This window comes from Mycteria americana, chromosome 8 (genome assembly GCF_035582795.1).
Source record: "Mycteria americana isolate JAX WOST 10 ecotype Jacksonville Zoo and Gardens chromosome 8, USCA_MyAme_1.0, whole genome shotgun sequence".
Lineage (NCBI taxonomy): Eukaryota > Metazoa > Chordata > Aves > Ciconiiformes > Ciconiidae > Mycteria > Mycteria americana.
The window spans coordinates 12,790,136-12,807,203 of record NC_134372.1 but is presented as its reverse complement, the minus strand read 5'-3'; the positions used below and the strand labels follow the sequence as shown (position 1 = coordinate 12,807,203).

The 17,068-nt window shown below is 55.0% G+C and overlaps 1 protein-coding gene across 3 annotated transcripts in view; it reads left to right on the top strand.

The window, feature by feature from the left end:
• STK10 (serine/threonine kinase 10) overlaps positions 1-17,068 on the top strand; it is a 52,375-nt gene that overhangs the window by 23,389 nt on the left and 11,918 nt on the right. Inside the window, exons 1-8 of one of the 3 annotated variants that reach the window (XM_075509789.1) lie at positions 7,458-7,597; positions 7,903-7,951; positions 10,317-10,466; positions 11,888-11,960; positions 12,691-12,885; positions 13,944-14,025; positions 15,109-15,243; positions 16,030-16,599. In XM_075509789.1, the coding sequence (XP_075365904.1) occupies positions 7,906-7,951; positions 10,317-10,466; positions 11,888-11,960; positions 12,691-12,885; positions 13,944-14,025; positions 15,109-15,243; positions 16,030-16,599 (1,251 nt within the window). In that variant the 5' untranslated portion in view covers positions 7,458-7,597; positions 7,903-7,905. Of the gene's footprint in view, positions 1-7,457; positions 7,598-7,902; positions 7,952-10,316; positions 10,467-10,498; positions 10,991-11,820; positions 11,961-12,690; positions 12,886-13,943; positions 14,026-15,108; positions 15,244-16,029; positions 16,600-17,068 lie in introns of those variants that run through there. The other 2 variants (XM_075509787.1, XM_075509788.1) reach the window with 2 other exon arrangements.

Sequence of the window (17,068 nt, the reverse complement as noted above, 5' to 3'; positions counted from 1 at the left end):
TGTGGGGCCTCTGGGAACCCTGGTCCTGCCCTGGGCTCCGTGCGCTAAATGGAGACTCTGTCCCCCACTGAAGCCAGGAGGTGTTTTGGGTGGGTCGGGGGTGCGCTCAGGGGTGCTGTTCCCAGAGTGGACTCCTCCTGTGCTGTCGAGGGGGGGTGTGAGGTCTCGCATGCCGCTGGGACCCCCACCCACGTGTTTGCTCTGCAGGGGTAGAGGAGCGGGAGGAAGGCACCGCAGGCTGCAACCCCCTTTCTGATGGCGGAAGGGCGGCACCGGGTTTCGTGGCCGAAGCCTTCGCCCTCGACGGCCGCGGTGCAGGGAGCTCGGTGAGCCGCCCCCGCGAGCGGGGCTGGGGGCTCTGCAGGAGGGACCCACCTGCTGCATGTCCCCTGCCTGTGCCCCACTGGAGGGGCAGCAGCGGGGGCTGCCGGGGAGCAGGGAAGGGCTCTGCAGCCGTTACTCAATGCGGCTGCCTGTTGAAATTCAGGCAGTGGTACATGCCTTGCGGTTTTTGCCCGAGGTGATGCTGCCTCGGAGCGCCGCCTCGGCTGCCTTCTGGCCTCCCAGCCACCAGTTTCGCTGCGGTGGGAGGAGGATCCAGACTTCCCCCTTTGGGCAATCCCCGTACAGAAAAGCAGGGCCTGCTCTCTTGCTGTAGCCTAAAAAGCAGCTTTGTAAAATTCACCGTAAGGGGGTTCCTTTCCCCCTTCCCTCCTGCACCCCAGCATGAGCGGGGTCCTCTCGCTCCCTTGCGCTGGGGCTGAGCAAGTTGGTGGCTCCTGCGTGAGGGGGCTTCAGAAGTGGCGTCCGTCGCCTGGATGCCCTGAGAGGAAGAGTGGGCTTTGGCTCGCAGCATCACTGACGCAGCAGACCGGCCCAGCAGGCAGGGTGACTGCAGTGGTGGGCGGCATGCGGGATGCCGACACGGTGCCCGGGGACGTCAAGGTTTTGTAGGTGGGAGTCCCTGCTAACTGTTATGCACTGTCCTCCCCACCCGCCCTTCACGTCGGGCCCCTCCTCTCTCTCTGCAGCACCAGGAGAGCCTGGAGGCAGCCAGGGCCCCCGGCTCACTCTGGCTCTTTCTCTTTTCTCTTTCCCTTTGTTGCATTTTTGCTGAATGCGAAGGATTTCTGCCCCCCACCCCGCTGCGCTGCCTCTGAATCACAGGAGCGGTTGCTGTTTGTTGTGTTTCTTCCTCTTTTCCTGTAAGCGGGTGGGCGATGCCAGGAAAGCCCTGCTCTCCCCACTGCGGTACCCACACAGGCACGTCTGCCTCCGGCTCCTTCCTCCTGCCTGTCCCTCCTGGGTCTGCACATGGGGGACAGCCCAGGGACCTGCCGCCCTCCTCCCACTGCAGTCTCCCTGCAACGGCAGCTCTGCGTGGAGAAGGACCAAAACCTCTGATGGTGACTGAGGCCAGCTGTGGCACACCCCGCTCCTTCTCCATGCCCTGGTCGAACTTGGAGAAGACAGAGATGGAAGTGACTGCTGCTAAATAGCAGCATCCCCCCAGGAGCTTTGTGCCAACTCAGCATCCTGGAGAGAGGGGAGGTGGAACGGGTGTGGTGGCTGGCAAGGAGGTAACCTCAAGAGCATTTCCCTTCACCAGCTCATTTTATAAATGGAGCACAGTTTACTTTACCACATTTACTTTTCTTATCTCCCCAGTCCCTCCATGCCAGTACAAGGCAGGAGAGCTGGTGGCTGTGCTGGAGGGTGCTTTTTGCTGTGGGTGACAAGGATGCCTGTAAGTTGCCCCACGAACATGGCAGAGCCACGAGGCTGTGCGTGGGTGATGGAGGCTGCTGCAGCAGCAGCAGGATGCTGTGGGTTACCTTCTCCCCGGCGGCAGGCAGCTGCTTAAACAAACAAAATGAAACCCTCTGCTGCAGATTAGGAGAGGAAATTGCTGAAGTACTTCAGTTTTGAAGCAGTTTCTGGGCCAGGCAGGGTGGATGTGGGGGCAGATGGATCCTGGGGACATGGGCAACGTCCCATGCCTGCTGGCGCTCAGGGCTCCGTGGGAAGGGAGGTGGCTGGGTAGTTACAGCGCTTAGCACGGTGCGCACCCATGTAGTAATGGCCTGGGTGCTCTGGAGCACCACTATGACTCCAAAGCAATGGGGTTATTCAACGTGGAACTGCAAAAGCAGAAAAGTCACAGGAAAAGCCTGCAGGCGCCTGCCACCTCCCGTGACTTGGGAACGACTGGGCTGCCAGCCAAGGGCTCCTCCATCCTAAGGGGACCTGGTGGCCTCCCTGGGCAGCCTGCTGTGCGCGTGGGAAATGCCTGGCTGCCCAGGGCCAACACTGCTGAGATGAGCTGCCCCCAACTTTCCCAGCTGATGGCTGTTTTTTTTTCCCCCCTCTCCCTTACTGACTGGAAGAGGCATTTCTCCAGCGCTGCTGCAGAGGGAACAGTTCGTGGGCCTCTGCCCTCTGACATGCCAATCGGATGAGTAACGCTCAGCTGAGGGTGTGTCCTCTCCTCTTGACTGGGCTTCAATTGCAAACCTCAGTTCAGGGACATCAGCTGTTCCACCCTTGTGCAACTGTGCAGTGTTTGGTAAAAATACCTTTTGAGATAAGCTTTTTCAATTTTTAAATTTTTTTTTTAATGCTGTAGAAAGTTCTAGGAGTTCAAACACACCCAAGAGGCAGGACCAGTCCTGCCCAGGGTGGGAGGAGCAAGCAGGCTCTCAGTCCTACCCGGGAGGACTTCAGTACCTGGGCAGGAGATGCTGCTCCTGGTTTGTCAGACCCACAAACTGCACTGGGCTCTAATCCGTCCTCGGCTTGTTTTCCGGTTTGGTGTCCCTCTGGCCCTCGCCTAGTGTGAGGTGCCGGAGGGATTCTCCTGGCGCAGTGTCCGATCTGCTGTCTTGAGCTGCAAAGTCATATAATGCTTTTTCATAACATGTAGTGCCCCCTCACTTGGGTACAACTCAAAGACCTGTGTCTTTAAGAGCACTTAATTTAAGCCATAGCTGTTTCATGCCTATGTACATATATTTATTCTCCTGGGCAACCCCAGGCTCACTGGACCCTGCTTCCTCTCCTCCCAGGCAGTCACTTATTACTCCAGCAGCCCAGATAATGGTCCCAACCCTTCTGCATGCCCCACTCCCACTCAGGCTACAAAATGCTTCCAGGTCCTGCTGTGCCTAAAGGCAGGATTAGGATGAGCCACAGAAAAAAATCAAGATCACCAGTCCTTTTACTTGTGTTGGATTTTTGCTTTCAAATTTAAATTTAATTTTGCCTGTGCAAAAGGTTCTTGAAAGGGAGAGATTATGTGGCTTCTGCATGCAGACCTCTTCATGCTGTTTCACTAAAGGTATAGGAGAAAAGGGCCCATTTTGTTAGGGAATAGCAGCATTCAAACTGTGGTACAAAGGTTTGAGAGGTAGCAAGAGCAGGTTCCTTTCTCTGTCTATAAACCGGCTGCCCAAATCTGTTCCTGTGCGTGCAGCTCGTGCGTCCCCGTTGAGCTGCGAGCGAGCCCAGCGCAGTGGCTGGGTTTCTTGGCCGTGGTGTGGAAGCTGAGACTGCGGGGCTCTGCCTGCGCGGGAAGGCAGCCGTCAGTCGGTCACGTTGCTCAGATAGCTTGGTGATGGGAGCAAGCGGCAAATTTTGCATGTAGGTGTAGTTGCAACTGCCTGTGGACTGAAAACTAAAATAGTGATAGCATGTAATCCCCAGGATTTATAATGGCTTTGAGGTGGCAGCGGGAGGGAGAGCTCCTGTTGCTGCTGCGTGTCCCCCCCAGGAGCGCAGCGCAGCAGCCTCCGGCGAGGAAGTCCCTGGATTTCTTGTGCAGAGGAAATGGTTGTAAACAGGATGTTTGCTCCAGCCCGGTTCCAGGCTGCTCGCTGCAGACCCAACAGCGGGCCCCCAGACCCCCCTTGCCCAGACCCCGGGCAGGGGGAGGAGGAGGTGTGGGTGCTCCCCCCAGCTCTAATTAGTGTGAAGGAGCTGCTTTCAGGATGTCAGTATTGGGGCAGAGACCCCCGTGGGTGTCATATCTCTGGTTCACAAGACCACAGGAGCTTTTATGGGACTGGGTGTGTGAAACCTCTGTTTTGCGGTGCTGCTATGGCTCTGCAGTGAGCCCCGTGCTGGGTCCCAGGTCTTACAGGTTGCAGGGGGATTGCTGGGACCGGCCGAGCGCAGCGCAGGCAGCAGCCCAGTGCAGCATTGGGAGGTGAAATGCAGCGCCAAGATTGGCACTGTCACTAGAGCGGTTACTGCTCCAGCTGTGGCCTGGGGACACCTCAGTAAAGGGGTAGTCAGCCCATATATCAAAGCCCATGTATCAGTCCTAAGCAAAGAGTTAAACTCTTTGCAGCCGTTGGGTAAATCACCAGTCTTCTGGCTGCACAGGCTCTTGTCAACAGTTCTCTTCTAGGATCCTCCCAGCTCGTTCCTCATCATGGCCAGAGTGGCCGGCTGCCCTCCCTGGGGTGTCAGTGACCTCCCGACTGTCCCCCTCCCGCTGCGGGCCTGGGACGGGTGCCTGCACAGCCCCCGCTCTCTCCGAGCTCCCTGCATCCCCCAGCTCACACATGGAGAGGGCTGTGTGCTGCTGCCACGGGGCCTGCCTTCCTACCTGCTTCAGTGGTAAAACGTTCTTCAGGCTGGCCCTGCTCCTGGAAGGAAGTGTGCATGGTGTATGAGCCATGGGATTGCCAGTTGCATTTGTTTAAATCAGATTTTCTGGGCTGAAACGAGCCCATTAGGTTTTTGGATGTTCAGACTATCTGGCCACACCTGTAATTACTCTTTGGCATCTCTGCCCCTGTTGAAAATGCATATTTTTAAGTTTTCCATATTTCCCATATTCCCAGTGCCTGGCTTGCAGCCTGCTGTGCCTGCATAAACAAAACACGGTCATGCTGGTTCAGATGGACTGATTTCCCTAATTTTCTCATTGCTAGACTGCAAACCGGAATGAAACTTTGTGAGATGAAATGCATCCCACACGGATCCAGAGTAGGGTGTGTTGTGCTTGGCCCTTCCCCGTTTAAAAGCTCAGTGTGTGTGACCAGAGCACATTTTGGCTGGGCCAGCTGTGTCCCTGGTAGGAAACCTCAGCACAGCATCTGCCCAGGGAGGCGGGGGACACTGCCTTGGGCTCCCGGGGGCTCTGCTGACTGGGGCGGCTGTGGCTGTCACCCAGCCAGCTGCCTTCTGTGTGTCCCCCCTCTCAAAATTAAAATTACGTTTCTCAATCTGGAGGCTCTGTAAGAGGAACTGCGTGAGATGCCAGGGGACTTCATTTAGTTGGGACACCCAAAGAGGCAGAAGCTGTAATGCTCAGCAAGCAGCTTTAGCAATGAAAGCACCTGGGTCACCTGGATGGCAAAGGCCACGTTAGCACCTGATTCAGGCTGGGTTGTTTGAAGTTTTGGGACTGTTTAGATTCAAGAGCTGAGCCTGGTAGCACAGACAAGCTTCTCGCCAGGCCTTCTCTACTGATTGAACATAAGGGTGGCTGTTGCTTGAACCTGGAGACCCCCCTTTTTGGGCAGGTGAGTTCCCGAGGCGCCTGGATCGGCAGGAGCAGGAAAGGATTGCTCATGTGAGACAAACGCAACCCTGGGCTGTGATTCAGTGATGAGACAGTATCATTTCTAGAGGCAGGTTTTCTGCCAGCCAGAGCAGCGCAAAGACGTGATACTCAGACTTGCGTGGGATCGGGTCTGCGCTGTCCTGCAAGCTGCTGCAAACCCTGCCCGTGGGCTCGGGTAATGCAGCCAGCGGTCACTTGCTCTTGGCTGGTCTGGGCTAGCGGCAGGTTGCATGGTCTGGCAGAGGGCAGGTCCCACAGGCGGGGTTGTGGTACCATTGTGCAGAGGTGCCGTCACCAGGCTGGCCGCACCAGCAGAGCCCCGCGCGTCCCCTCGGCCTCCCAGAGCGAGGGAAAGCCCTTGCCCGCTCAGTTGGCAGGTTGGCGTTGGTGTGGGGCTTGTTTGGGGTTTGCTTCTGGTGCTCTGGGCTCTGAGGGGCCCAGGAAGGGCTGGTGTCCCCTGGTGGCGTTAGTCTGCTCTGATGAATGTGATGAGGAACACTATAAAAATAATTTGTTGAAATGAGCCTCCTAGAGCTGCGTTTGGGTGGTGATGGGGCACAGGGATCCAGTGGGGATCTCTGTGCCTGGGGAGACTGTGGTAGAAGGCAATTCTTGCCTTTCCATTTGCTGGTGAAGCTGCTGATGCTCTGGTTCAAGGTATAAAGTCAAGCAAGAAAAAGCGTTGTTGACATGGCCCATCTGCGTGAGGGCTCTGCTGGCCCACTGGCTTCCTCCCTGCCAGGCTCCTGCTTAGCTCCGAGTCAGTGCAGATTTGTCCTCATGGTTTGTGAACGGTTCGAATGTCTTCCCAATTGCTTCTCTCCATCTGCCTGCTTCAAATGCTTTTCCAGCCCTGGCCTCTGGTTATTCTTCTTTGCTTCCTCCGATGGTACCTGTGTTACGCTGCCCAACCTGCCTGGGTTTCTTTTCTCAGCATTGTCTCCCCTCCGACTCTTGGACCTGGGCCGATTCTCGCAGAGCAATTCAAGGTTTGCTGTGTCCCAGCACCTGATCCTGCTCCCCCTTCTCCAGAACAAAGCAGTTGTGTCTTCCACTGTGGCCCAGGTCAAGAATAGTGTTTCCCGTGTCCATGTGTAGGAGCTACAGGACAAAAGGGTGGGTGGGATGTGGCTTGCCTGGAGCTGCAGGATTAGACCACGGGAAAAAGAGAGCTTGAACCTTCTCCCCTCGGCTCCTGGTCCAGCTCTTAGAGCTGCGTTGAATAACATGGCCTCCACTTGAAGGGCTTAGAGAGCTGTGCTGGTAAACACTGCCTTTGGTTTGTTCCGTCGTTGTCCTCAAAATAAACTCTGGCATTTCACCTCTCCGGTATGTTGCCCTGTGTCGCCTTGACAAGGAGAAGAGCAGCTTGTCGGGGAGGTGAAGCATCTGTTGTCCCTCGTAACCCCTTGGCTGCTTGAAATTTTAATCTGTTTATCTGAGCAGCCTCGTCTGCCCCGAAGGGGAGGTGGGGCTGGCACCGAGTCCCCAGCGTCTCGGGAACAGCTCCGGCTGAGTTTGTGCACAGGTGAGGGGCAAGAGGACCTGCATCCCCGAGGTGCTGGGGAAGGGCTCACCCAGTGGGTGCTGCCCACCCTGGGGGGCAGAGGGGGCCGGGCAGGCAGGTGTGGGGGACTGGCAGGACTCTGCGCACATCCCTGGGAGAGAAACAGCAACAATCTGGTAAGTGTACTTGGCCTCTTTATTGACATATTTTCCCCTCAAATTGCTCAAAATCAAGAGAGCAATGAACTACTGAGCAATGAGGGAGGGGAAAAAAAAAAGTAAAAAAAAAAACCAACCAAAACACAAAACTGAAGACCTGACAGCCCTCCCCAGCTCTCATTTGCCAAAGAAAATCCTGCCTGATTTCTCCCGGCCACGTCAGCTCCCAGCTATGACAGCTATCTCATCCTGTTGGCAAGGCCGCTCTCTGGAGCAGCCCTCACTCCAAAATGCAATGGGAAAAGATGTAAACAGAGAGGAAGCCGGAGCTGAAGCTGGCTGCTCGGGGTGGGCATCCAGGTACGGGGCCAGGCAATGACTGCTGGGGCTGTCCACGGGCCCGGCAATGGGGACAGTCCCTCCAAGACGACTGCTGCGGGCAGTGTGCAGGATCTGTCCCTGGGGCTTGGATGATCATTCGTGCTGGGGATGCCCGGGGGATGTGTCCTGGGGAGCACCGAAGCCTCTGCATCCCCGTGTGGGGCAAAGGGGCAGCTTTGCCATACGAGGAAGCAAAACCCAATGCTTTTGTCTATTCCCTACCCGGTGGGCTTTGCTCAGTGAGACGTGGACCTGACTTTAATTCCTCTCTCTTTGTTTCCCAGATCATGATTGAGTTCTGTCCAGGCGGGGCGGTGGATGCCACCATGCTAGGTGAGTGCAGCGTGCAGTGCTGGGCTCTTGTCCGTGCTCAGAGCCTTCTTCACACTTTCAGGGGCAACCTTCGGACAGATGGCAGATGTGGGTGCCCTAGCGTCCCCAGCTACCATTTCTCTCCCATGAGTTTGCCTATTTTCATACCCAGAGCAGAAGGTGTGGCAGCCCTGGGGTGCTTCTTGAGCTACTTTGATTTCCTTTTGTGATTTAAATGCTGCTGGGATCAGCAGATCACAAGGCATGGGGTGAAGGGAGAGTGGCTGGAGGGGAAAGGCGGCTTTAAATATTTATCTGCTGGAGGCACCAGGTGCTTGGGATCCCGTTCCCACAGCTCCCTGGGAAGGGCAGCAGGGCCGAGATGTTTAATCTGGGTGCCTGTCATGATGAATCTCCCAGGATCTCCTTGCTGACTTCTCCGTATGGTATCAGTCATCTGATGAAGCAGCAGGAGCTCTGAATAAACTGCAGTTTGCAGTAATTCCAGCAATCTTCCCATTTTTAACTCCTCCCTTCCACATAGAGCTGCTGGGACTGGGAGCGTGTGGGTGTTCCCTAAAATGCCCTGGCTGGTGCCATGGCCCCTCTGTACCAGGACTGTACAGACCTAGGGGAGGTGATGTCCCCTCCATGAGGCGAACACGATGTTCCTACATCTGCTTGCCTGGAGTTCCTGGGACAGAGCTGTGTCTCCACAGGGTTACTCCCTTTCAGCTCTGATATTGCCAAAGGCCTCGCTTTCTTTTTATTTCCAGCAAAAGTATGGACCCAAACTTGTCATCTTTGATTCAGCCCCTAAAACTTGTGCCTCCATTAAGGATCTTCTTTAAAGCGGGTCCAAATCACTGCAAGTAAAAGTACCTTTGCTGATGTGCTGGAGGAAACGATGCCTTACCCCGGAAAACCTCAGCAGGGGTGCCCTCTCTCTTGGGACACTAAAGCCCCCCCGAGCATTCATGAGCCACGTCCATGGCAGTCAGTCTCTGGAGGACATGGGAACTGGAGTGGGAAGAGGGTGCTTAGAAAATCGTGAGCAAGTGGCCTGGCTGTAGTGCCGTCATCCCCCCAAATGAGGGGCTGGAGGAGTTGGGGGTTGGAGCTCAGGAGTGCTCCCAGCATTGGTAAATTCAGAGCTGCCAGATGCTGCCTGTTCCACCTCCTCATCCCCACCAGCAACTGGCATTTACCTTGGAAATCTTTTGTACAAAACCTGTGGCTTGCTGCACCTCATTTTTGCCAGGTGATGCTCCAGGGAGAGTGAAAATCATCACCTTTCCCCAGGGCAAGGGAGATCTCGGTGAGGAAGAGGAGGAGGAAGAGAGTGGCTGACCCAGCATTCCTGAGCCTGTGGTTAAGATCCTCGCTCTGAAGCAGCATCTGTCCCAGTTGCTGGGGTTCTTCTGTCAGGCCTCATCCTGGCCGTGTAGTTTGGGCAGTTGGAGTTGTCTAAGGCTCGGTCTGATCTCCGTGTGCTCTGCTGCGCTGGAGGGGGAATCTGCGCTGCAAGGGGCTTGCAGAGGGAGAGAGGGAAGCTCAGGCGATGCTAACTATCTGGAGGTTTGATGGTTTGCAGAGCCATTGCCTTGGAAAGCTGTCTCAGACAGTGAAGGTGGCTGGGCAGAGCTCAGCAGGGAGGTCTCGCCAGTGGTCGTGTGTCCCCGCAAGCTTCAGAAATAGGGGCAGACAGCAGGGTATGAGCTGGTGTGCTGGTACCTGGTGCTACCTGAAAAAACAGCTCAGAGCAGTGGGTAGGGATAGTGCTGGTAAGTATTTTATTGCTCGTTGCTTTGGGAGGTGGCGTGTCCCTCCTGATGCCCGGGGGGTATGCCGCATCTCTGCGGCAGGGGTAGCTCCCTGGGGGATGAGAGCACGGGCTGCATACGGAGCTGCCGAGTGTTCACGCCTGTGTTTGGCCCTGCTGCTGCCTGCAGCCAAGTTCAGCTCCCTCCTCTCTGCAGCATCGTCCCTGCAGCAGGCGAGACCTAGCTTGCCTGCAGGGACCCATTTCCCAAATCAGCAGAGAAGGTACAGCTCAGATCCCCTCACAGGCGTGCCGGGCTCCCCTTCCTGGTCCCCCTTGTCTGCTATTCCTAGGCCAGTCGGCTCAGCCGTACATCCCCGGGAGGGAGCTATAAACCAGCAGCTCCAAGCAGGCGGGCATTGCGCTGTGAGTGTTGGCTAAGGGAGTAAATGACCTTAACAAGCGGATTTGCATTGGTCTCCCGCTGCTTTGACACATGGACAGTGGTTTTTAAATCGTCTGCTGGGTAGCCCGTGCCTTTCTGCTGCTCAGGTGGAGCATCACTCGAAAACCCTGTTTAACGGCTGTTTAACGGCTGTTTAACGGCTCTCTCTCCCCCTGCAGAGCTGGACCGGGGCCTGACTGAACCCCAGATTCGAGTGATTTGCCGCCAGATGTTGGAAGCTCTCCATTACCTCCACAGCAAAAAGATCATCCACCGTGACCTGAAGGCAGGCAACGTGCTCCTCACCCAGGATGGGGACATCAAGCTCGGTGAGCTGCCCAGCACAGGAGCGCAACGGGCGCTCGCTCGGCCAGGCTCCTTGGGAGAGCGGCCATGGGCGATGGTGCTGCTTGGGACCATTTCACACTATGCTAACGACAGGCGCTTGCTGCTGGGATCTGGATGGTAGTGTTCGGCTATGCCCGAGTGTGGCGGGGAACTGAGGGGTGCTCTCTGCCTTCTGCCCTGCCTATGGGACATCAGCTGCTTGTCTGCTGGCTGATGAGCTCAGGCAGGAGAAGGTGGGGGAGAACTTCATGTTGTTTTGTGGGAGGCCAAATCTACCATCAAACTGTGTGCTCTGCTTAGCCCCGAGCCAGGCACCAAGACTCCCTGAGCCGCAGCCGTGCTCAGGCCCTTGATGGACTTTCCTTTCATGAATTTGTTTAATCCCTTTTTGAACTCGATTTTTATGCTTTTTGGCTTGCTGAGCATCCTGTGCAGGGTGCCAGTTGGCAGGGCTGGGAGCTGGAAGAATTCGTTTTATCTCCAGAGCAGGTCTGGTGGTGACAGGGTGAGTTTTGCCAAAGGGTTGCTTTGCCAACTCGCTGGGGGTTTGAGTTAAATTGGTGTCCACCTGCCTGCTGAAGGCTAAGAAGGTAGCTTTGTCTGTAGGGTCTGGTCAGAAAGGTGCAGATCTCTTTTCTGGACCCTGACAAAGGGTGCCGGCAGCTGTGGGGCAATCTCAGGGTGTGTCTTGGGATGATGGAGACCAGCTAGCCTGGGAAGATGGAAACCTTCCTGTGACCATGGGCTCTGCTCTGATGTAAGAAATGCTCTGCAGACTTGGGCCAAGGATGACCCACGGTCAGGGACACCCTGAGCCTGGGGTGCACGTGGATAACAGCTCCTCCGGAGGTCATCAGGGCCATCTCAGAGAGCAAACTGACCTGGAGGAGCTCAGTACGCTCTTCAGGTCTTACCAGTTCGGGTTGGGTTAGCTTCAGCAGCTCTCCATAGAAGGGACAGAATCAGGGAAAGGCATCGTGCAGTGGCTGCTGTGCATGGGGCTGAAGGGAAGAGAAAGAATGCAACAGCACTTTGGTTTTTCTCGTGTAAAATGAGACTTTTTGCTATGAAATAGCAGTCCTGAAAGTAATCTGCCACGGAGCTGCTTTTGTTTGTTTGTGGAAAAGATCTCAACTTCCCTCTAGATGTGTAGGGTTTGGGTTACAGTAGAGGTGGCTTGTTATGCCCCTATCTTATAGTACATGAGAGGGGAAGGTCCCTGGTGGTTGTGTACCCAAAAGCAAATTTAATTTCTGATGCTTAGTTTAGAGGAAAGAGCATGTTGTATCATGTTCTTGCCTTCAATATGTGTTTGCTTTTAAATCTGCGTTTCAGCCAAGTGTGCTAATTCAGAAGGGTCGTTCAGTTTTGCTACGGCATCTAATGTTACTGCTCTTTGCAGCTGACTTTGGAGTGTCTGCCAAAAACATGAAAACCTTGCAGAAGCGAGACTCTTTCATTGGGACCCCTTACTGGTGAGTGACCTGCTTGCTAAGAAATCCCATGTTCATGAGGAGCTTCGCTCTTCTGAAAATCAGGCTTGCTCAGAAATGGGGAGCTGATGGCCTTTGGGATGTGTTGGACCATAGTGCCTTACCGAACGTGGGTGGGAGGATTTTAACAAGGAGTCTTGGCCAGTGTCCGCACGTGCAAGGGTTTCCCTTGCCTGAAGGGAGCTGTGAGCAGCCTTGGTCATGTGGGAGCATCGCCCGGTGTCACGGTGCCCTGAGTCGGCCGAGGGGCCACCATGCTCCAGGCTTGGAGGAGCGAGGGACACACATGTGCTTGCGTGTGTGTGCTTGCTGCTCCCCCCACCCCGGGGGCTGGAGTGGGCTTTGAAGCAGCTCCAAGCACATGGGAACGACTCCTCACTCCAGAAACGCAATCTCTAAATCATCCAACTTGCTGAAGGAACGGAATCGGCAAGGATTAATTTATTGTCTGAAGCAACATTTGCGCCAGATGTCAATGGCCTGGGGGTTTCCACGGGCTGCCTGGTCTGTCTCGGTTGGTCTGCGGAAGAGGGAGGGGGTTGGACCCCTTAGAAATGATGCTGCTTCTTCTGAAACCCAGAGCTGGGAGGAAAGGCTGGTTTTTGTGCAATGTTGTGGATTATTTAAAGCATTTAATTGCTGCTGCAAGGCTCGCATGCATGGCAGTGGTGTCATCCCTCCTCATCCCTGTTCCTTGCTCTGCCCCTTGCAGGATGGCCCCGGAGGTGGTGATGTGCGAGACCATGAAGGACACTCCGTACGACTACAAGGCAGACATCTGGTCCCTCGGAATCACACTGATCGAAATGGCCCAGATTGAGCCGCCCCATCACGAGCTCAATCCCATGAGAGTCCTGCTGAAGATTGCCAAGTCCGACCCCCCCACGCTCAGCTGCCCTTCCAAATGGTGAGGGCTTTTGGGCAGCAGAGTGCACACCTCCCAACTTATGCAGTATTTCAAGAGAGAAGAAATAGTCTTTTATAGCAGTATTGTTTAATTTGAGAACCTAATGTGGGATTCTAGCTGTACTCTAGGTCCAGCTGTGTGCTAGGGGCCCCGAGAGCACTGCTGGCTGAAGGCAGGCTGCTGAGCGCTGCCTGTGCTGTGACCGTGCTGCTGGTGCGCAGGCAGCACGGGGGAGCTGCTGCCCGCCCGCAGCCCTGCTGAAGCGAGGGTGATCCCATGGCTGTTTTCAAAACATCCTGGTTTTTTGTAAAAGGCAGACTTTTCCTCTAAACCTGGAGATGGCCAAGAGCTCCCCAATTTCTTTCCTAGAGTCTGGAAAGCCTTTTCTGCATTTAAAAAAATCCAATCAGTTAATACTTTTTTTTAATTATTATTATTTTCAATCATGACAAAACCTGTTGCATGATAGCCAGCAGCATATCACTGTGAGAGCACTGAAGTCAGAAGCGTTGTTACAGCGGTTCAGGTAGCAGGCAGGAGCCCGCCGCTAAAACCCAGCAGGCAGGGTGGGAGCGCTTCCTCTGGAGCAGCTCAGAAGCCAGAATTGGATCAGGGATGCACTCTAGATCTCAGAGCTGCGCTTTGCAGGCTGAGGGTGCCCTCCTATGGGATTCCTGGTCCTTCACAGCCGTCCTTTCATACTGCGGCTGTGGGGATGGGTCCTGGAGCATCATTGTCCACAAGCAGCTCCATCCATGGGCTCCCTTTGGAGGAGAACTGATGTTCTCTCCTATCTCCCTGCCTTGGCCCTGGGGCACAGTGGCTGACGCTCAGTTCTGCCATCTGTTGCCCTCACAGGTAAGGCAAAATCTGGTCCCTCACTTGGCCACGTTGCTGATTCTCTTACAAATAAGCAGAATAACTGAGCACAGGGTTTCCCATGCTGGGAGTGAAACGGTGATTGTGGCCAGGTGCCAACTGGGACACAACCTGCAGACCTCTGTGGCATTTGAGGCCTTTCCCTCTTCTGAACTTCTCGCCAACGACTGTGTTTTAAGGTCCCTGGAGTTCAGAGACTTCCTGAAGACAGCGCTGGACAAGAACCCGGAGACCCGGCCCAGTGCTGCCCAGCTGCTGGAGGTAGGGACCAGCACCAGCCCCTGGGCTGGGTGTGCGGCTGGTATCTGTGTCTGCCTGGGTCTGCGAGTGTCTGAACCACTGTGTCTGTACAGCCTGATTCTCTTTAAGGAAGGAAACAAAAAAAAGTATTGATGGGCCCTAGACTGGTTTCACATTATTTTTCCCTTGTTTAGAAAGTTCATAGTACTTTTCAGCCACTAAAATGCTCCAAAAAGGAACAGCAATGTTTTTCCCTTTGGAGCAAACTGCAGAGCCCCTGTGGACACCAGCTGGAATAGAAATGCCTCCCATTGCCTAAAAGTGCCCACATGGCAGCCAGCTTGGATTATACCTGGTTATCCCAGATTTCAATTCAACTCCTTTCCTTTCCTCCTGTCGCCTTCCAAAATAATAGCAAAAACCTGGAAGACACTTTTCCCCACTGCCTCTAAACGCTCTCGCTCTGCAGCGCTGGCACGCTGGCTGCACACTTCCCATCCTGCACTGGAGTCAGCGGAAAGAAGCATGCAATGTGCTCTGCAAACCCGAGGGACTCCCCAGCCTTTTGCTGAAGCTCAACACAGACACCCCACTGCGTGCACTGAGCGATTTGAGCCTGATTTCAATTAAACCTTCCCCCATGCTGTTTGCACCCAGGGATCCTGCAGACCAGCTCTTGCCCTGCTGCCAGTGGCACCTTGCGGGCTCAGACCTGCACCCTGGCGCTCAGCCTACCCATGGCAAGGTGGGGATGTCTCCTCTGCAGCGAGAGCCCCTTGCTTAAATGCAGCTGGTGCTCTCATTTGGGATGTTGTCATAAAGCAGCTTTGCAGAGCGCCATGCTTTGAGCATCTGTGTGCAGAGCTGGCACTTAACCTGGGCATCCCATTCTCTCTTGTTCTTTCTCATACGTGCAGCACGTACCTGTAAATTCATTTGGAGGGGGTTAAGCCTGGTGACACTGGCAAGAACCACGTCCTTAGGTCTTTGCAGTTGCTTAAAAGCAAGAAGTGGTCCTCGCCGTCGCCATCCCCATGTGCTCACTCAGCCACAAGGTCTGGTTTTTAGCCAGCTCACACATGTGCATTGTGCTTGGCTTTTCAGCATCCCTTTGTCAGAAAGGTGACCAGCAACCGGGCCCTGCGTGAGCTGGTGGCCGAGGCCAAGGCTGAGGTGATGGAAGAGATCGAGGACAGTCGGGATGAAGCAGAAGAAGACGACTCATCGGAGTCTGCCTCGGTGAGCGCTCCTGGCCCCGTGCTGGCAAGTTTGCCAGTGTGGCTGTGGTGGGGGAAAGAGCCCAACAACTTTTCTCAGCTCCAAAAGGCTGGTTCATGGCTATTCTGGGCCCCATCAGGTGGAGAGGGAAGCAGTTGCTTGGGCAGGGAGGGCCTGTTTTTCGGTGGCTGCCAAGGGCATGGAGAAACAATGATGCTGGCGGGTGGCCCAGCTGCCCACTCGCAGGAGGAGCTTGCAAAAAGTTTTTTAAAATTAAAAAAAAAAAAAAAAAAGGTGAAAAATAGGCCATGGTACAGGCTGGAGAAGCTGGAACAGAAGCAATGGCAGCAGCATGTGGTGCAGCAGTGAGGCACCACCAGCCCTAGGAGAGAGCTGGGCAAACCTGCCCCTGAGCTGGGCTCTTTGAAGGGGACAGCATGGGGCTGCCTGGGCAGCTTTGCTGGGAGAGATGCCCTGACCTCCCTCATCTGTGGCAAAGGACGGTGATTAATCCACGGTGGACTAGCCACAGGAAAAGAGGTTCAATATGCAAACGCCTAGGCTGCCACTTAAGAATTTGCAGGTCCTGGAGCTGTTTCCTTCTAGTCAGTGTCCACAGCCCTTGGGACCACACACCTGGAGACAGACAGAAGTATGCCAGGACGGATGTTCTAAAAGGGAAGATTTCTTCCCAATAACTCTTTAGCTGTGGGTGACTTTGCTCTGAAGCGTGGGGACTTGAAGCTTTTGCAGATATGTTAAAGCGGTGCTGCAAAACCCAACACCTTCTCTTTGCTGTCTTTCCAGCCCCCTGGTAAGCACAAGCGGGACCCCTCTGAGGCAAGTCAGCTGAGTTTTGATGGGGAGAAGCCTCCGGACTCTTCCTCACCCAAGGCAGCGAATGGGCCTCTGGGGACTGGCAAGGAGACCACCGATGGACAAAGCAATCAAGTCTCACATGATGGGATAAGCAGTGACAATGACAAACTCGAGAGCAACCACTCCACAAAATCCCTTGCCAGCTCTGCCTCCTCTGGCCCAGGGGATGGGAGAGCCACCTTGGGCACCCAGGGCAAGCCAGACATCATCTCTCAGCCTGGACGGCTGGGTACCTCAGCTGAGGGGGACAAGCAGCCTGGGCCAGGCAGCGAGGAGCGGAAGAGCATCGGGGAGCGACCGGAGAGCAGCTACCTGGAGAACTTCACAGAGGAGAAGCTTGCCAACGGGAGCTTGGATCCCCCGGCACCGTTCCCCGGCAGCCGGTCTAAAGGGGATTCGGATTCTGGCAGCACTTCGGCCTCCGAAAGCATGGACCTCACCATCTCCCTGTCTGCTGACCTGTCCCTAAACAGAGAGAGCGGCTCCATCTCCCTGAAGGTGAGAGTGGTGGGCAGAGGGTGTGGAGAAGGAAGGGCAGCAAACCCATGTTAAAAAGTGCTGAGGTGTTTTTTCCTTTTTTAGCCAAGTCCCTGAAATTCAGATCCTTTCCTTGAGAGGCTGTGTGCATGCACACGTCGGCCATAGCCCCTTAAACTCCTTCCTGAGAAAGCAGCATGCTGTACTCTGGATGGGGTTGATCTTTGACTACAGGAGGAGAAAGTGAGTTGCCCTTAGTGTGCCCTGTGCCTGAAGGTGGGGAGCAGGTAAAATAGGAGAGGACAGAGACTGGGTGAAGACAGAGGGTCTGGGAATCTTGCTTTAGCATGATGTTAAAGACCTCCCAGGTGCCACCCCAGTGCTATTTGGTGAGATAGCTGGAAAGGCTGGCTGTGGCACTTGCGACGTGAGCGTCCAGGCTTGGAGCTCTACAAATAAACACAGGGCCAGCAAGGAGGGAGGAAGCCCA